The sequence below is a fragment of the Aptenodytes forsteri genome, unplaced genomic scaffold, assembly GCF_000699145.1.
Source record: "Aptenodytes forsteri isolate BGI_AS27 unplaced genomic scaffold, ASM69914v1 Scaffold243, whole genome shotgun sequence".
NCBI classification, from domain to species: Eukaryota; Metazoa; Chordata; class Aves; order Sphenisciformes; family Spheniscidae; genus Aptenodytes; species Aptenodytes forsteri.
Window position 1 is genome coordinate 2,793,139 of NW_008795314.1, and position 17,168 is coordinate 2,810,306.

Here is a 17,168-nt window from a genome sequence, read left to right on the forward strand (position 1 = left end):
TAGTATTATCTTTTTAAAAAGAAAAAAAAAAGTTTGGACTATACAGTGATTTGTGGTCCTGGATATCTGGTACAATTTCTAGGGGCTGCCTTGCTTCCAGATTGCTGACAGAACTATTTCAATCTCATCCAAAAAGCCTTGTTTGGAAACACAGCATTACTTACGTAGCTCAGCAGGTTCCCAAAGAATATGTGACTTTCTCTTTCTTCTTTAAAACCTGTTTTTAAAGTTCTTTGGGACAGGCCGTAAGCCCTACGTATATATTTTTATTCCTTGATCCTGGTGCACTGTGCCCTTGCTGGTCTCTGCTGTTCTTCATCCTTGTATCCTCACTTTCCAGTGCTGGTCCTTTAATGCAGGTCACACAACAGTGTCTCTTACCTGTGTGGTACTTGCTCCTGGGTTTTTTTGAGACCTAGATAAAATCTTTCTGTCTAAGAACCTGCTGTCAAATTTCTTAAGGCCAAATGCTGTTTTTCTTCTTTTTTTAAGCTGTCATGTCTTCTCTCCAAAGTGAGCAGACAAAAATTCTAAGACATCTTAGCCTTGTGTCTCTGATAAAGCAGTTTCATGTTGTTTTGATGATGTTTCATCTACGATATTGTAGATACTAAAGGAGATGAGTCTTGTAACACCAAGCTGTGCTAGAACATGATGCCATCCACTGTTTCTGGATGACTTTCAGAAAGAGAATGCGGTGCTCCAGAATAGACCTGCTTTAGTTAAGCATGCTAGAAATAGTGATATCTGCCATAGTAAGTTATTAAAGAAATATTTTAGTTTCAACGGTCATATTTAATTCCCTTCTAGCTGAGTTCATGGTAAATTATATATAGTATGAAATTCTTAATATAAAGGTACCTAAAGATGTGTTTGCACAGTGAAATAATCATGTGATTACATCTTGGGTTGTATTCCTATTTTTAATCTAAGCAGCACAGGTAATAGTAGCAATGAAGACACAGTGACACCCATGACCAGAATGTTAACAAATGTTTCTAGCAGGCTGTTATCAGCTGTGCAGAGTTATTTACTGCTATCTTTAAACTCACAGGAATACATTTATATTCTTGCTGCAAACAAATCTTCAGGATGAGTATAGCCATATACCAATATTAAAGTCTTGTTCAAAACTGGTGCTTTTTGCAGATTTGGTCAGCTGCCTTATGAAAATAATTCCTCTGCTTCCATCCTCTGACTTGGTTGAACAACTTTAAGGTTTCTTTTAAAGTCTGGCAAGCTTGTTCCTTGTGAAACTTAAAAAAGCCTAAGTGTGAGTGTGTAAGCCTTCTTTTTATCAGAATTCAGATCTGTTCTGTTTATCAGAATTTTTCTTCTGCTCATGATGCTTTGAGCAATATCTTTCTTTTACTCCTTTCACCCTACCATGGTGCCAAACAATGTTGTTCTTCATACGTTAGATGCAAGCTCACCATTTTGATTTTTCATGGTTTGTGGTATTTTGTTTTACTGTCACAAAGCTGTTAGTGGGAACTTGTGGACAGGTATGAAGGAGGTTATGTTTCTGAAGAAGCTCCTGTCTTTTAGCTTTCAGACTGTTCTGGAAAAAAATTCTTCTTTTCTTTTTAGGAAAGTGTCAAGTGAAAATAATTGATATCTTCTACCTATGGTAGTAATACCAATTAACACTGTGGCTTTGCCAGCTACGACAACTTCAATTGGTTGGAATGAGTTGGTGGAGTGGAGAGAAACACAGGGTGGACGGCAAGGGGGAAGCTGAAAATTGCTTATGATCGGTTGTAAGGTGTTGTGGTTTGTATATGGTTCGTTTTCTAACAAAGCTACACGGTATTTTAGCAAGTATTAACGCTATATTAAGGCTTTACTTAAGAATCTTTGTAGTTTTGTTGGCCATACCTTTTCTAAATATAATCAACTCTTGAAGGTAGAATTCCCACTCCAAAGAGAAACGGTGAAAAAAAATATTCAAATAAAGTATGACACACAGTTTCACCTATTGTGTCAGCAAGCCGATAATTACATACAGCTTTTTTTTTAAATCTAGCCTTAGGTGTGTCACTGTTTTACTTAAAGAAGAGTCATACTTCTAGCCACAAGCAAATTGTTGCTACCCTTAAAAAATGCAGAACTCAGCATCTTGAAACAAAGTACATAATACCCATTGTGAACTGAATTACACAGCAAAAACATCTGCCTATATAAGAACACAAACTATTAGATTCTTAATAGAAAAATAATAAATCGTTTACCTGAAAGGAAGATACTACCTCCTTAGAAAAATGTAATGAGTGATTGAGATCCTGAACTGTTTGCTTTGTCTTGGTGCTAGAAATTGCAAATGATTTAATCCTTCATTCATGGTCTTTAACACTGCTGTTTAACTGGCTGGAGGAATCCAGATAATGCTGAACTTGAAGCACAAGTAGCTGGTTGCTACACTCAGACTTGAAAGGCAAGGCGGTCATCATGGTAGAGCAAGCGCACTGGTGGTAACTAGAAGTTGTTGAGTTAAACAGTGAGCTGCTTCATGTCTTCCTACTTCATGTCATGGCCTTTGGCACATGTTAGTGTAACTTGTCGGGAAACTCACTTGGGTACCAAAATACAGAAGTAGTATGCTACTTAAACTGGGTCCTGCCCCACAACCCATTCAGACTGTGGTACAGTAGTTACAAATTAAAGGAGAGGGGTAATTTGGTGGTGGGTTTTTTTTTTCCTTTTCTTGCCTGCGAAGTTGTAGCATCATGTAATGGAAAGACATTTTTTTCTCTGTTTTCAGTAGTCAAGGGACATAAGTATTTCACTTTTGACTAGTAAAAAATCACCTTAAACTGCATAAAATCATATTTTTTTCGTAAAATTTGACTGTTTTAAAAGAAATATCTGTCTCCATATTCAGTGATAGCTGTTTTTTCTCTGCTTTCTTACGAATGTTCTGTTATTAAGTGATGAAATTATCAGAATATTGAAGTTACAAACTTAATTGCTGTAGATCATAGATCAGTCCTTTTCCTTCCTGACCTTAACACTCTTCTTTTAAGGGGGGGGGGGGAGATAGAGAACACTTATTAGAAATACTCGCCTGAGAGTATTTCTGATAGTACTTGCTTGTATTTTTACATGCCAGTATTTTTTCCCTATCCATATTTCAACAAGATACACTTACTCACATTTGCTTATTTATTTTTTAAAGTCTCGTTAAACTGGTTTCTAAAGCCTTGCCTGATCTATTCAAACTACAGGACCACAAAAAGAAAATTCTTGGCAAAGTAGATGAAACTTCGCTTTTATTGCAGGTTAACCTTACTACGTTTTGAAATGCATGTACTGAAGTTGCTATTCAAGCATATCTTTATAAAAGCACTACTTGACCGAGGTTTTTTTCTCTCCCAGTCTCTACATGCATGCTGTCTTTTTAAGCTTACCTATGAGGAAAGTTAAACATAATTTAGTAACTTGGAAGTAGGGGTAATTTGATTCCTGCCCCCTTGGGTGTGGAAGTTACTGTCTGTAAAGTGGCAGGTGCACACTTAAGAAGCTGAGCTGTTTTGTTTAAAACCTAAACAAAAAATAAAAAGGAAAACATACTTCTACTCTATTATACAATTATAGTGATTAAATTGTTGCTGGCTATCTTAATTATTTGGAACTGTTGCATAGTCAGAATGTAGTTTCATTTATCTGTCATTCAATGGTGTAGGTAATCAATAAATGAATCGTTATTTAGAAAGATCTAATTGCTATCTCCCGTTCAGCAGAATACTAATACAAATAGTGCGTACAGTGTAGGAGTGCAGGCGGCTTTGTCTTCCCTGCGGTGGTGCGTTGTTTTTGAAGAGGGGAAAAAAAAAAAGGAAGGTGTGGCTATGGATGAATGATGTAGCTTGCTCCAGGGCAAGATTGTCCTGCAGAATTGGGGAAATCTGAAGCATTGCTTTGAGCTACATCTTGTACCATGATGAAATATTGAGAATAGCTTTCTTCTTTTATGTATTTGAATGTTGCCTTCAGAAGAGAGTTGTGTGCCTACTGTGTCTTGCACTTGTGTAAAGTTATTTCCTGCAGGGGCATCATATGCCTTTTTTTTCTTTTCTTTTTTTTTTTTTAATAGCAGCATTTGTAACTCGTGTTCTAAGCATTTTTCTTATCGCTCTTTTCTACATGTGTATTTATTATACTTACATCATTTTACTCCAAAACTTTGGGATTGGAGTAACACACTGAACAGTGTAGGATGTTGGATGGCTAGCAGGAAGTGTAAGAGCTCGATGTGAGCTGGGTTAGAGGGACTGTGAAAGTATGCAGTGTAGAAGTGCATTTCTCCTTTTCTTCAGACCTTCTCCTTGCCTAGATAAACAGGAGGAATTGAATCTGAGACTGTAGTCTGAAGGGCTTTTTCGCTTAGCAGTGCTGGCTGAAGCAGGCTCTTTTGCTTGCTCCTTCCCCTGTGTTGCTCCTGCAGTTGGGCGTAGCACAGCTACATGTGATAAAATGAATGGGGGAGCTTCTCTGGTTTAAAAAAAAAAAAAGCTAGCAAAAGAAAAATTAATTGAGCCTAGATCTTTTTCATCATCCAGCTCACTGTGTAGCCATTCCAGTTGGGGTACTGGCATGATTGAAGAGGTGCAAAAAGGGCTGTTTGCCGCAGCAGCAGCTCTCAACAGACTCAGGTCTGACTCTGGTCTCGCCTCCTTTTTTTAACTTGCTTGGATTGTTCAAAACCGTTTTGCCTGTGATGATTATTATGCCTTCCCTTCCCTAATGTATAGTAGGGAGGAGAGTTTTCTGTCCTGTTACAACTTAGACTTTTCCCTTTTTTGGGCTCAGGAAGGAAATTTTGGTTTTGTGCCAAATTGGCAAGAGGTTTGAGAGTTTATTTTTTTTCTTCCCGCAGCTTCAGGGTGGTATGCTTGAATTAATAGTAGCAAATTCTCAGAGGTTAGCAATAGGATAAGCTTCTTGCTGCTTGTGACTAGTATAGACTAGAAGTGCCTGCTACAGGTGATAAAGGAAATTCAGATTTATTGTCTGGTACATCTGGTGCTTATAAGGAAAGGGTAACCTGATATTTCTGATATTTCTGTGTTCTGATGTCTGTCACCTGGCTGGCCTCTGCTCTCTGATTCTTTCTGCCTTGTCGGGGGAAGGTAATGAGATCGGTGTTGGGCTGAGGAGGTGAGCCGCTAACATATTTTGAGTCCTTTTAACTTTCCCTGAAGCCAGTTAAGTGAGTAGTTAGGGGAGAGGGGAAGGGATAGGGAAGAAAGGGAGAACTATTAGTTGACTGATAGAATTGCAACTTGCTTTTTAAAGTCCGTTTGCGTGTGTTGTACACTTAACTGCTTGTCGTGCATACAGGCTAAATATACCTCAAGGAACTACAAAATGTGTTTCATAGAGACTGCAAGATGCAAAGCCTTTCTTTGCTCTACCTGTTAGTAGTCAGGTGTGGTACATTTCGGGCAAGTCAAGACATGATTCTTTAACTAGCTTAAAAAAATATCCCACTTTGTTTGACATAAACAGTTTCTTTATGTTAGGAAATCTTGGTGGAGTATCACATAAACTCCCACGACAAAGCAGACAGGTGAAGACACCTTAGACATGTTTCATCTTAGGCATGTTGCTTTCCTTGCTAATCCCTGTGTTACAGCAGACTGTGCCTGCATTTTCAAATAGGAATTAGCTTGAAAAAATTATTCATGTAGTTTGATAAGTTTAAAACACTTCTATTAAAAGGATTAACATAAAACAGTGACTACAGTATGATTTATGAATATAATGAGGCTATGGGGGCAATGACAAAATTCCTGGGTTTTTTTGTTTTGTTTTTCTTAAACATGGTATTCAGTTGCAGCACTGAATAACTCGGGTGGCATCACATAGACAGTATGTTGTTTTGCTGGTTTTACTTATACGGGTTTGTCTTAAGGTAACATAAGAATAAGAAAAAATGGAAAAGCACAATTTGATTATAAGCTGAACTCTTGTTGTATATAATAACCTGAAACTGTTTTCCATTATATTTAATAAACCACATTTTAAGTCTAAATATGAAATTCAAAGAGCAGTATTTATTCTCCAGTAATGGTCTTTTAACATTGCCAGTTGAAAAGACTGCATAAATCAGTATGTTAACATTCAATATGTATGTCCTTACACTCATCCCTAAGCGTCCCTTTTGGGTCACTGTGGGAGACAAGGCAATGACTTGGAAGGATTTTGGTCTGACCCAGCACAGCTCTTTTGAAATACTCTGTAACACGTAACTTCAGGGTACCTTTGACACAGTAAGGGCAACACTCTAGATTCTGAGTTTCCTGGCTTGATGAGGGGTTTTTTTGGTGAGTGGGGTTTTTTTTTTTGTTTTCTCAGAAGAGAACAATATTGAAATACTGCATAAGTCACAAAATAATGTTTTATCTTGTAGTCCATATAATCAGAAACATCAGGCAGAAATTGGCTTCTTTTTGCTTTCCAGGATGATTTTCATCCAATCCCTTAGTTTTGAATGTTCTCTTCTATAATTAAAAGATTTATGGGAGCTGTTCATGTCATCCTTTTAAAAGGATTTTTAAGTTTCTCTGTATGCCAGAGAAGAAAATTAGCAAACATGGTATGAAGATGATGTATTTGACCCAGCACTTTTTCAACAGTTAGCCATGTATGCTACTTCTAATGGAATGCTTCCTAAACATTTGCTCTTCCGATCGCTATTGTTTGGATGACCTCCTTTTGTCTTATAATCAACTAATGTCTTTGTGGCAGAGAGAGGAGTTGCTCATGCGAGTAGCAATAAGAAAGCATTAACTGTCTTTAGAACAATTTATTGGGATTTATTTTCATTTCATTCTTGCTTTCTGTCTCTTGTTTTCCTTGATGGAGGTAAACTGAAATTACAGAGGCAACATTGATTGTGCATTTCAGTGAATTTTAACACCACAGTATTCTTCACTGTAGGAAACTGATAGCCACTACCCAGGGAAGTTTGATATTATCAGTGTAATTAATAGCTTTATGCTAAAGCAAAGCTATCGTGGATTTACTTTTTAGCCAGTATTTATTTCCTGTTTTGCCTGGAGTCAATAAATAATGTAATGAAGAGTTTTAGAGTTTGAAAGGAATAATTTTCTGCTTAAATGATTCTCCTGAAGTGATGTTTATTTGTCACTGAAGTTAATTGAATGCTGGAGGTGGATTTCTAAAGTTGTAGACTCCATGTCCTGGGATATATTCTCTCTCTTCTGTTGTGTAGCACATCTTTTAAAAGCAGTTCTTTTGGGGTAGAAGAATTAAACTGTGCAGGGTTACTAGACTTCATGCACAAAGAAATAGTTTTGTATAATTTTGCATCTGTATATCCAGGTCACCTTTTTAAAAAAACTGCTTTGCAATTTATCTTGCAGGTCACTTTTTAGCAGGATTTGCATATCGTTTTCTGATTTTTTTTGTTACTTACAGGATGTGATTGTTCTTGTAGAGATAGCTGCAAGTTTCCATTGCTTAACTTTTTAGTTTTGCTTAAGCCCTACATAAAACTTGCTGTGCATTTGGCTATTTTAATTTAAAATTGCACTGTATGAGTCTCACATTAGAGATGATAGTTATGTCCAAGTTTTAAACTCCTGCTATATTTAAAATAGAAAACCTTTCTATGCAGTTAAAGATATTTGCATACTTCTTGAATTGCTTTGATACAGTAGGATGGTAGTTGTCTGTTTATGCTATGGAATGTCCACAGCAAACTACAGAAACGAGGAAGTACATGGTTATTTCAACTCAAATTTTAGTTTAGAAATTTTTCCTTAGAGGAAATGCTGTGTGTTCTGCTTAGAAGTCTAAATGTTGAAATGATGGCGTTACGCATTTCTTCTCATATTTTTGGTACTAATACTCAATATTTTATTTCCTCAGTGCATTGGTTATTGCTGCAGTATTTGATCGTGATGTTAATTGCAGAAGAGCTGCTTCTGTAAGTTACCACATTGTAGCTTATATGTTTGTTATTTTTTGTTTGTTTTCATTTAATTTAATAATTTGTAGGCTTAGCTATGTAGAACCACAGTATATAAGCAATATATTGTGTTGTGAGCAAAAAAGTGCTTTTTTAAATCCTTAGAAGTATGGTGTGAATTTAGATTTGAAATTATACAATCCACAGATCCACATCTTGATTTATGGCCACAGTTCACAATCTGCTGTATTGTTGTCATGATGGATAAGATAAATTATCTAAGAAAGAGCTAGTTAGCATTTTCTAGTCACAATATCAAAGACAAAAGGGTCATTCATAATAGACAAACACTGTATCTTTTTCAAGTCACCAAGCTGGTAAGTTTTGTGAAGTTATACTTTTCTAATTGTTCATTAACTGTTACTCTGTAATTGCGGTATGTTGAAAATTTCTAGAATAACATCTCCCCTTCAAACATATTTTCAGTTATTGTACAAAACTCTTTCCGTAGGGCAGGGAATTTTTATAATAAAGTGATAAATCCATTAGGCAGATATTGTTATCTAGTTAATAGGACTGACACCAAAGTATATTCTGTGGAACCTTTCTGTAGAAAATACGCAGTTGAGAATTGAAAAGAATGTGTGATTTTTCTTAAGAGAAGGGAATTTATGGAGGAGAGGTTATAGAATTTGAGAAAAATAAAGAATGGACATCTTTAAGAATTTAAGTCAGTGTGTTGTATATATTGAACTTGCTTTCTAAAAAAAAAAAAGAATGACTTTTCTGTTTCAACAGATAAAACAAGTTATCTTATACAGATGTAAAAAACCCCACCCTATAACTGTATTAACTCAAACACAGGACCAAACAATGTCTGTCAAAGAACCAGGTGTCTCTATTCCCAAGAATAAACTTCACTGTGAATGCATTTAAAAAAAGGCAGTCTTTGCAACATGCAGATTAATTAACAGGTCTGTCTTATTTTTTGACTGAAACTTTGAAAGCTAATGCATTTATACATTTCTCAGGGATACCTGGATAGCATCCTTATTTTTTCTAGCCACACCTCTGCTTGAGAGTTTAAGCTGTTGAACGAAGCTGCAGCATAATTGCTGGGGAAGTGAGTCAGTCGCTTGTGTAATCATATCACAAATCACTTTGTCTAAATAGGTTAAAACCAAAGCATGGAAGCTAAGATGCTGTAGATCACTGTGTACTGATATAACATATTCTTCGCATACTGTACAGCTGATGAATATGAGCAATGCTACTTTCCCCCAAACTTCAAGCCCTAAATTTTAGAAACTGTAGAATTTGCTATTCTTGGCTAATTTAAGTCACTTTGTTTTCCTCTAAGGATTTTATTTAAATAAAGGTAGCTTTGCTTTCCTGAGAACTGCACAAAACATTAAGGAGTGTAGGCGGGGAAAAGTGAATTATTTATTTGCTCTATAGGAATTGTCCTAGGAATCAGTGGTAATATATATAAAGAGGAGAATTCTTTTTAACATGATTGCCACTACAAGTGTACTGCTTACCTTTAGTGGCTTGATCTAATTGTCGTGTGTAATCTTCATTATGTTTCTATGCTTAAACATAAACCAATAGTTTGACCATGAAGTATAGTGCTAAACCAGATACATTTACTAATGCTATAAGCTTAGTGCAGATCATGCTTCCATATTTCAAATGAGTACAAAATACAGTACATTTTCTTCTCACTTTCCTCTTCTACTTTAAACCAAGCTATCGAGCATTCTGCAATTCAGTTATCTCCAGTCAGTTTTTTCATTAGTACATTCTAATTTAGAGCTGGTCAAAATTGGGAATTGCTCTTTTGATATGGATAGTTATGAAAGTACTGAAACCTTTTTTCTTATTTTAGAAAGGCAGGCAAGGAAATATTTTGTGTTTACCGGGCATTACTACAGTTTTGAAGAAAAATACCTGAGAGTCCTAATTATTTCCAATCATTACTACAGTTAAATACGTATTTAAATAAACACGTTTTACTAGATTTTCCATCTATTACAATATGCAATATATTATAATGCAGAGCACCAATAAAACAAAATAGCATATAGAGATATTTTGAACCCTGAGGTTAGACAGAATAAAACAAGACACTTCTTTTGAAGCTCCAAAAGCATTCTGAGCTGACTTGTGCAACTCTTTCATGAATAATCATTATAAGGAATAATCACATGAATAAGTGATCTCGGATTGGGCTTCATTCAGTTCTGACATGTTAAAGAGAGGGTTTTTTTTTTCCTTTTGGTTGGTTGATAGTTTTTAAAATCATGACTTAGAGAATGTTTTAATATTTTTTCAGTTTTTGTGGGAACAGCAAAGATTCAGGTTACATGGCTAGTTGGTCATCTTGGTTCTGATACCATTGAATCCTGAAATTAAGATCTTTGCATCCAATTTTTCCATCTCCAGAAGGGGATTGTATGAAAAAAGAAAAATTATTATTACAAAACGATTGAAATATTTGGCATCTTTTAGGAATTTGCAGTTATTTGAAAGCATGACTGAAATAGTAACGTTTTCGGTTATTGAAAATCTCCTAAGTATTTTGAAGAAAAATCTTTGGTGAAACAAAAGTGCTAAAGGAACAAGGAGGGAATTCTGTCAACATTAAATGAGCTCTAGAAAATTGCCTTTTCACTTGGATGAACAATATGTTTCATTATTTTCATATTTCTATTTTGCTTTCTCTCACAAAGCTTTAACGAAATAATATTGTGGGGAAGGTTTTCCTTGTGACTTCTTCTATGCAATGTACTCCTTCACACCCAGGAAAAATAATTTACCATATCACATTTTTGTTGCTAAAATTGGGATTAGATGCTGTTCTCCTAGAACAGTAATGTGTTTAAGTCATCACAGCTGGAACGTGCATTGTCTACAAAGCCTTCTTAAATCAGTGGTGAAATTTTCCAAATATAACTCTAAACACTCTAGGGTTCTGTTTTTACATTCCTTTGAGGGCTTTTTCTGGTTTTGTTTTAATATCTTGGTTTTCGTTGTAAATTGGCTGAAAACTTATTTGCAGAAGAGGCACCTTTTAGCTTTTTTTTAAAATGCACAACAGCAATGCTGAAGTTGAGAGGTTCGTGGGGATGCCTACGAACCTCCCTCAACCTAAGCAACCGGCTGTGAAACAACTTACTATACAGTTTTAGTCTGCAACTGGAAAATTTTGTAGCTACTAGGCTATGTATACAGGAATTTCCTAGTTACCATATTTCTCTTCTTACTTTTATGAATTGTGAATTCATAACACAAGCGTGAGAATCTATTAACAAACTGATAATTTTTCTCCAAGGCTATTAAATGGAAATAATTGACAAATATATTTATAGTAAGGCAATACTATTATCTATCCTTTAACCACTGCTTACAAGTTGTATGGTTTTTTTATAGATAAACTAATCAATTAGGTGTAAATTAACATGTAAATTAGATGCTTAGCATACATCAGATGAATGCTAAGTGTTTTTGCCATGCTGCTGGACTATTTCTTAGGTCTTCATGATTGTTTTTCTAAGTAAGTTAGAAAATTAAATAGTGATACAGCAGTGGAATTTTAAAATTCCTACATTAAGTAAACAAACCCTGTGAAATCTTTATGTACAATAGCTGTTTTGCTGCAACATTGTCTATAGGCCCCTATACATCTTTTTCCAATGATTTTGCCACAGTATATTTCAGTCCTGGGCCTACAGATGTATTGTAAGTAGAATAAAACTTTCACTGGTTTGAGACCAGGCTTACATTATTTGGATATCGAAGTTTCCGATTTAAAAAGAAGGGGGGAAAAAAAAAAAGCTTTACAGCTTTTGTATCAGTAAGGCACTTGTCTGAGCAGTACCTTTTTAAAATAAATTGTAGTGCAGTGATTAAACTATTAAATCCCTTGGATACAATAGCTGAGAGTGTCATCCTTGCTGAAACCTCCCTATACTGAGTAAAAGGGTCTCAATAGCATAAAAGGGGATCTAAAGCTAACATGTATGTAAAAAGAAATAAATGATGCAGGGTGACATGAAACGATGTCCTGGCTGGGAGTGTATGTTGGTAGAGAGGTAAGGAGTGAAAAACCTCCATGTCAGAAGCTGGGCTACAGCGTACAATAAAGAACAAGTGTAGGGCATGGCTACAGCTCATGTTCCTGTTCTGGAAGACTGCTTTATGTGTTGCCCAAGGGCGTACCTACGCTGCTGCCACTGCGGAGGACAGCCCATGCAGTTCTACCCAAGGCAATCCTGAACTGGTTAGCTCGGGGCCACTGCTGGCAGTGTGGCTGCAACTGCGAGCAGGCTAAGGTGGGCTCCAAATCCCGCCAAGGTGGTGGGTGAGCGGTTTAGAGTCAGCCTGTGCTACGTGTCCTGCAATGGATAAGCTGTGAGCAGGAGCTGAACTAGCCTGGGCAAGTCTACAGGAACTGCAGTCATTATCCTAAACAGACATAACCTCAGAAATGCACTAAGAGACTCTGACTTCATTAGGGCTTGCTTCACCTGTGTTCTGTGAGTGCTTGCTCCATATGTAGAGTATGATACCTTGGTGAGCTAACGTAACCTTTTGTTTTTACAGGTGGATTACCACAATGGTACTGTATTTATGTAGGAAACACAGAAGCTCTGTCTGTCAAAGTTCTTGTGGCATTTTCAGTAAAGATTGGGACTTCCTCCCTGTATGTTAAATATCAGTTAACTGTCAGGTGACAAGTGCTGTCCATCGCTGGAGATTTGTGTTTGTATACAGAGTGACATTCCCTAAGAGAAGTGTCCAGATAATGATGATCTCTCCTCTGAAAAGAGTGAAAATTTACAGAAGTTTTTATTAGTACTTACGATTGTATATCCTTTTAATGAACAAAAAATAATTGGCTTTTTTGAGAGAGGGAGAAAATTCAAGTAGGGAGTTAAGTAGGTTTTATTCTGTATACCATACAAGTAGAGAGAGTAACTTTATGGTTGTATTCGTTGTATTTTGCAAGATTTTGAGTTTATTTAATGCAAAACACAAGAAGCATACATTAATTTTGTCCTCCGGTTTTATAATTTCAGTGTTTCAGCATGCTTTCAGATGTGTATCTTTCAAATAAGTATTGCATTCTCAGTAATTTTTGTCAGAAGTTTTCATTTACAAAGAATCAAACTTTGCCTACTATTAGCAAATTATGTTGAAGTAGTCAGACAAAAGTGAGCCATCTCAATTTCTGTTGTCTACGGGTATTAACTTTCAATTCCAGCGTGGAGCCTTGTGTCACTACTCAAAAGCACTCTTGCAGGTGTGACTAGTTTAATAAACTTGTGTTCTTAAACTGCTGTCATGCAACATACAGCTTTAAGAACACCAGAACATAGAGATGCAGAAACAAAAAAGCCCTGTGGGCTTGTTCTACTGACAAAGCTTACTTTATTTAAAAAAGAAAAGCCATGGGTCATTTATATTGTTGTGTGTTTTGAATTCATCATCTGGTGTTTATCAAAAAGCAAACCTGACTCGTTTTGGTATGTTTGTTCTCTGTTCCTTAGGCTGCCTTCCAGGAGAATGTTGGGAGACAGGTATGGTAACTTTCCTGAATCTTCATTCATTAGTGCCTTGGAGGTTACTGTAAACGTGTAGTACCTAAAATCAAAATTAGATGCTGTGGCTTCAGAGAAACTGAGTAAAAGGATGTCACAAAGTAATTATTTTTGTTATCAGCAAACAGGTTCTTGTGGAATACTTTTCTGAGATGTGAGTTTTATTCTAGTATTCTAGTTTTGGAGACAGTGAGCTTTCTGGTAATTTTAATTCATTCTGAAAAGCAAAATCAGCATGTATGATGGCCATTACACACCTTGCAAACTGTAACGCTCTTAAAGCAGGAAAAGAGCATTTTTTTTTGTTATTCTTTTGTTTCATTGACTTTCTAGTTTTCAATAGTAGTGGAACAGCTGAAGTGTGCTGCACAATCTTTGCTGTGGTTGGTGATACAACAATGAACTAGGCTTAAGAGTCTTTAACTCAGTATTTGGTTTTGCCTGTTGTACAGTAATACTACCATCTAGATATTTTGAGAAATCTGTTACTTTTGGAGGTACTTAAGTGCTTTGATAAAAAGTATTGTGGTAGGTTCCTATGTAACTTAGCAACATTTAAGTAGTTAAAATGCTCAAACAACTTTGATTTGCAACCTTGGAGAAGAAGCAAATAGGGTAAAGACTTGGATTTCAAAGTTTCCTGGTTTCTCATCAGGAACTAATAAAGCTGAATATACAACTTCGAGGAAAAAAAAGGGGGGGGGGGGGGGTGGGTTCAGGGTGTTTTTGGAAGTAATGTTATACAGGGGAAGAAAGAGTTTAAAAAAAAAGGGGGGGGGGGGGAATGGTTCAGGGGTTCTTGTGACAGAGGGGGGCATGTGAGCATGGTTAAAGCAAATTTTGTTATCAATAAGCTATTCTTTAAGGGATCTTTGTTAAAATGCTGTCTCGCTTTCCCTGATACCATTCCTGAAGATCTCTGCGTTAAGAGCTGGGATATTACTCCTTTAGAGCTACAGGTATTAAGCAACGTGTCTGTAACTGGTGTATGTATTTCTACATAGAATTAGGTTAATAGCAGAGAAAGAGTGCAAGAAGACTAAGAGGAAGAGGGTAGGTATTTTTGGTGACCTGACCCAACTGAGTCTGTGATAAGTAGAAGCCAGCGTGATTCTTCCCTGGGTCTATAGTTACTGCCCTGGAGAGGTTAGTCATCTCACAGCAACTCAGCCTGATTCCACTTCATGAGGTACTGAATGAAGTAAACCCCTTACTGTGACTTCAGTTCCAGGTGAGATAGGGCTCCTGGGTGCTGCAGGTTTAGAAATGCTTCCATGTAGCAAAAGTCTTGTGGAGTTTTGTATTTCTTAATCAGAGGGGTATAGTCTAAGTTAGTTTACAACCAGAAAGTTTGCTTATTGATTCTGCTTTGATGCAAGATTCAAATTTGTCAGTGTTGGTAGAACACACAACAATTTTACTTTATATGTCGGCATGTTAAAGAGGAGTTTGCAGAGAAATAGTAAGTTTTCATGGCGTGAAGAATGCTATCAGTCTCCATTTGGTTCCTGTAGAAGTTCAGAAGTTTTACTTACTGAACCATTCCTTACTGCCTAGGAAAATGGTTACTTAATCAGTGGATACACCCTCTGTAGTTCTTTACCTGGATGTAATGTGTTGAAAGAGACACCCTTTCTCTGAATTGGAAGGAGCTAAAACATATTCTCCATCAGAAGTAACAATGCTGGTACTAAATAGGTGGAGGAAAAAGTTGACCTCGTTTACTTCCTGGTTCCTGCCTGCTTCACCTTCGCAATTCAACATGTTCTGAATCCCAGAGCTTGCTTTTATGGCCTCAGAAAAAGAAGCCATTGTAACTTACACTTTATGTGAATGAGAACTTTGAAAATTTTGAAGAATTGTTTTTAAGCATAAATCATGAGACATGCACATACTTCTACTAAGACAAACTTTTATATTGGAGAAGTAAGTTTTAAGTGTTTTGACAGAATAGAAACTGTTAGCTTTTCCTCTGAAGTCTGTCTCTCCCGTCAGCCATGACCTCTGTACTCTTGAACTTGGTTTCAGGAATTTTGCTGTCTCACTGACACGCACTGCGGCACCGTGACCTTCGGTGAGATGGCATCAAATTGGCACACTTACAGCCAAGTAATAGATAGCAAGCTCCAACGAGGAGCTAGAATTGAAAGTGTTTAGCTGTGATTGTCCTTATGTACAGTATGCATTCTTACATATTTAATTGTATGTCGTCTTGTTTGGCTATAAATCATACTGAGGTATTTCTCATGTGTGCATTTTTATCCCTAATCAGTGTTTCATTAGGCTTTTGAAGAGTACATTCATTTCACCATTATTAGGGCTTGCAGGTAGTCTCTTGGATAAGCCATAAATATTCTGTCTATCCTTCTTGGTTCAGTCAGATTCCAGGCCTTGTTTTTTTGGACTGTTGGCATTATGCTTCCCAGAATAAGACCTCCACAGTAGCTGACAACTTCCCACTGCTTGCAATATATACTTCTTCAATTATTCAGGCTTAGATCTAGAGATATTTTCTACTATTTTTGCATGGCTGTATCCTAATGTGGAAGGGATGAGTGAGCTGTAAACAAACAAAACTGTATCATATCCAGAACCTGTACTTCCACATAGCCTTATTGCTTAAATATCATATGATTGTCCCTTTTGTAAGTGAGTGTAGTGTCTTTCAGTTGGCTGTTTTCCATTTGTACTTAATTATGGCTTGTGGAGGCTATGTTGCCTCCTTCGTTCCAAAACACAGCCCTGCTGTGTAATACTGTATTAAATCAGTCATAGCCAATCAAAATTCTGAATATCTGAATTGTATTGCTTATATAAAAGGCAAATTTTTAGGTGGCAATTGCATTTTTAGAAAGATAATTTATTTTCTAAAAACAATTTTTTGAGCAGTGATGTCACAAGTGTGACACTTCTGTAGGATTCAACATTTCAGGCTTTGCTGGGCACCAGTGTTCTTTTTAAAAACGAACAAACTAACCCCACTTTTGTAGTTCATTAATAAATAAGTCATAAAATATTTGTGTAAGTAGAAACAAATAGAAGTAACTGAAGTCCCATGTATTCTACATGTGATGCATTTCTTGGTGCCTAAATCTCCAATTTTATACCTCATAAAACTCACAGCAGATAACTTGTTCCTTCACATAAAATGAAAGCATGTTTACACTTATCTAAACATTCTTTTAGATAAATCATTTTTTTGTGTATGTACATAGTCATGCATTTACCAAATATATATTTGGACATGACTTGAAGGTGTTAAGATAACTATGGCATAGGTTTTTTTTACCTGCTGCTATTTACTTTGTTTATCATTCACTCATAAGTGAAGCTAGGTATTTTGCTGTTTATATATCCAACATCCTTTATATCTTTAGTACAAGTGATTTTACTATAACTTAGAAATTAAATTGTATTTTTTCAGTGTTTGCAGAGTAGTAGGAGATTTGTTTTCAATAATGTTGCCTATTTGGAAAGTATTTTACATTTTTAAATAACGTTTTCTAATTTTTTTCCCTCTTCCCTATGATGTTTGTAGGGCACTTTTCCACATGGCATAGACATTCTAACTGCAGCTGATTATTTTGCTGTTGGTAACAGAGTTAACTGTTATCTGACTATAAGGTAAG

The 17,168-nt window shown here is 36.2% G+C and overlaps 1 protein-coding gene across 1 annotated transcript in view; it reads left to right on the forward strand.

Moving 5' to 3' along the window:
- Positions 1-17,168, forward strand: part of TBCD (tubulin folding cofactor D) — a 134,799-nt gene that overhangs the window by 58,018 nt on the left and 59,613 nt on the right. The window contains exons 15-17 of the mRNA XM_009279453.2: positions 7,897-7,954; positions 13,489-13,518; positions 17,078-17,163. Of these exons, the coding sequence (XP_009277728.1) occupies positions 7,897-7,954; positions 13,489-13,518; positions 17,078-17,163 (174 nt within the window). The remainder of the gene's footprint in view (positions 1-7,896; positions 7,955-13,488; positions 13,519-17,077; positions 17,164-17,168) is intronic.